This window comes from Orycteropus afer, unplaced genomic scaffold, assembly GCF_000298275.1.
Source record: "Orycteropus afer afer isolate SDZICR_OR568_19922 unplaced genomic scaffold, OryAfe1.0 scaffold00196, whole genome shotgun sequence".
NCBI classification, from domain to species: Eukaryota; Metazoa; Chordata; class Mammalia; order Tubulidentata; family Orycteropodidae; genus Orycteropus; species Orycteropus afer.
The window spans coordinates 4,779,019-4,781,268 of NW_006921783.1; the positions used below are offsets into that span (position 1 = coordinate 4,779,019).

General features: G+C 60.2%; 1 protein-coding gene across 1 annotated transcript in view; it reads left to right on the forward strand.

Moving 5' to 3' along the window:
- The first annotated feature begins 460 nt into the window (after positions 1-460).
- LHX1 (LIM homeobox 1) overlaps positions 461-2,250 on the forward strand; it is a 4,844-nt gene continuing 3,054 nt past the window's right edge. The window contains exons 1-4 of the mRNA XM_007947930.1: positions 461-630; positions 688-841; positions 1,811-1,971; positions 2,087-2,117. Coding sequence (XP_007946121.1) covers positions 461-630; positions 688-841; positions 1,811-1,971; positions 2,087-2,117 — 516 coding nt within the window. The remainder of the gene's footprint in view (positions 631-687; positions 842-1,810; positions 1,972-2,086; positions 2,118-2,250) is intronic.

Sequence of the window (2,250 nt, forward strand, 5' to 3'; positions counted from 1 at the left end):
GACAAAAGCAGATGCACTTTGACTTCTGACAGCTCTACCTCAACCTGAAGGGAACTCGGTGGCTCTTTCCCTACAACCTGAGCTCGCCGTGCCGGCGTTTTGATTCTCCGCTTATTTATTTCAGTTCCCGTCGCTGTTCTCGGTGACCTTCACTCCTCCGCTGGCTCTGGGAAGAAGGGTTGCTTTTCCTCCCGCCTGAGACTCTCTTTTGTCGCTCTGGGAGCTGCGGCGGCGCTGCTCCGCTCCGGGACCCTGGGACTCCCGGTCTGCGCGCTCCACCCAGGCGCTCCCCCCTCGCATCAGCCTCATTGCCCCTCTTGATTTCCTGGTGCGGTTTTTGGCTTGCGCGGCCGAGTGTATTAGAAGGTTAGGGGAGCTCGTGTGGGTCGTCTTCTGGAGTCAGCCCCTCGGCTTTACCTGCTTCTCTCTCTTCGGGTCCCACCCGACCAAACCAAAGACCATGGTGCACTGTGCCGGCTGCAAAAGGCCCATCCTGGACCGCTTCCTTTTGAACGTGCTGGACAGGGCCTGGCACGTCAAGTGCGTCCAGTGCTGTGAATGTAAATGCAACCTGACCGAGAAGTGCTTCTCCCGGGAAGGCAAGCTCTACTGCAAGAACGACTTTTTCCGGTGAGTACTTCCTCGCGCGCATCGGCTGCTCCTTGCCTGCGCTCCCTTGGCGGCCAGCTTCGGATCAGAGGTCAGCGTGGCCGCGGCAGCCGCGCCAGGAGCTGTCTCTGGAGAGGACAGCCAAGTCCCGCAGGCTCCCTTCTCTTCGCCAGCTGGCGCGCTGGGGGCTCAAGACGCGGCCCTGCTTGCATCCTGGAAACGGTGGGTCCAGGTTTGGCTGCACGTGCCTGAAAAGTATGGGCCTGAGCCTGCCTCGGCCCAGAAGCTCGTCCAAGCTTGGAAGGAGGCAGGGCAGCCTGGGGCCTGTCCTGCCGCCCCTGAGCTCTTGAGCAACTGCATTCTCCCAGCTGAGCCTTGCAGCCCGGGCTCGTTTGCCCCCACAGCCTTTCCAGCCCCAGAGGTCTTGGCGGAAACCTCCAAGCCTTTAGGTTGGAGTGTCCGGACACCTGCTGGGGAAACAGCAGGGAGGAGCTCGGCCCTGAGGAGGATTCCGCAGGCTAGAGCGTCTGCCCTGGTTTTAAGTGGCCGCTTGGCAAACTGCTGCACTGTCGCCAGCGAAGGCTCTGAGACGGCAGCCTCCTCGGGGCAAGGTTTCCCCGCTTCTCTGGCTGCGGCGCAGCCTCGGCCCTGTTCCGACTCGGCTGGGAGACGAGGGCTCCTCTGCGAGCCCTCCAGGCACTGCCCGGCCGCTGCCTTTCCCTCCAGCTAAAACCAAGGAAAAAGCCAAGACCTGCTGGCAGGAGCCAGGACACTTCTTCCTACGCTCCTCCTCCTCTTAGCATTTTAATTGTATTCACCTAAACGCACTACTTGGCCACCTCACCCACTCAAACATAGGCATCAACAGAGTAGAAAAGGCTCACACAGGAGCGATTCCCCTGCGTGGTTATGAATTCTCCCAGTTTACTTGGCTGGCTTGGTTTATGCTTCTCTGAGTCTGTGGTGATGGGTGAAACGGGGTGTGTGCAGGGACGTTCGAAGTCCCCTGGGCTTCTTTGCCCAGAGGCCTAGGACACCCGGTCTCCAATGCCTGTCTGGTACGCGTGGCTCAGGGTACAGAGGAGACCGTGGAGTAATGAGCTGTGCGTGTTTGCACTGCCAGAATGGAGCGTGGCCCGAGCGAGCTTCTGAGCCGCGGCGGACCCGGCTGGGTGTCCCTCAGCCGTGGTGTCCCTTGCAGGTGGGCCCCCGAGGCCGGGCTTTCGCCAAGCGCGGAGGATTGCCTAGAGCAGGCTCAGCCCGGCTGTGGCTTGCTGCAAGCGCCAAGCTATACGGCTTTGGGCACCAAGGTTTGAACGTGGCGGCAGCCCAGCTGCGCCCACCCGGGCTCTCGGTGTCTGTGTTAGTTTACCCGAGGCTGGGTGGGATCTCGCCAACCTCTAATCCATTACGGTAAGAGAGAGTCTGACGCTAGGAGAGAAAAGCGGCACTCTAAGCGCCTTCATGTTAATTGTAGAATTGAACTGTCCTCCGAATCTAATCGGAAAGTAAGTTTCCCGCCACCTTCTCACCTTCTTCGGAGGCGGTTTGCTGCTCTGGGATAACGCTGAACCGGAGTCCGTGCTGGCAGCTGGGCCCATGGCTTTAACCGTGTGTGTCACCTCCATGATTTCCCCCTGG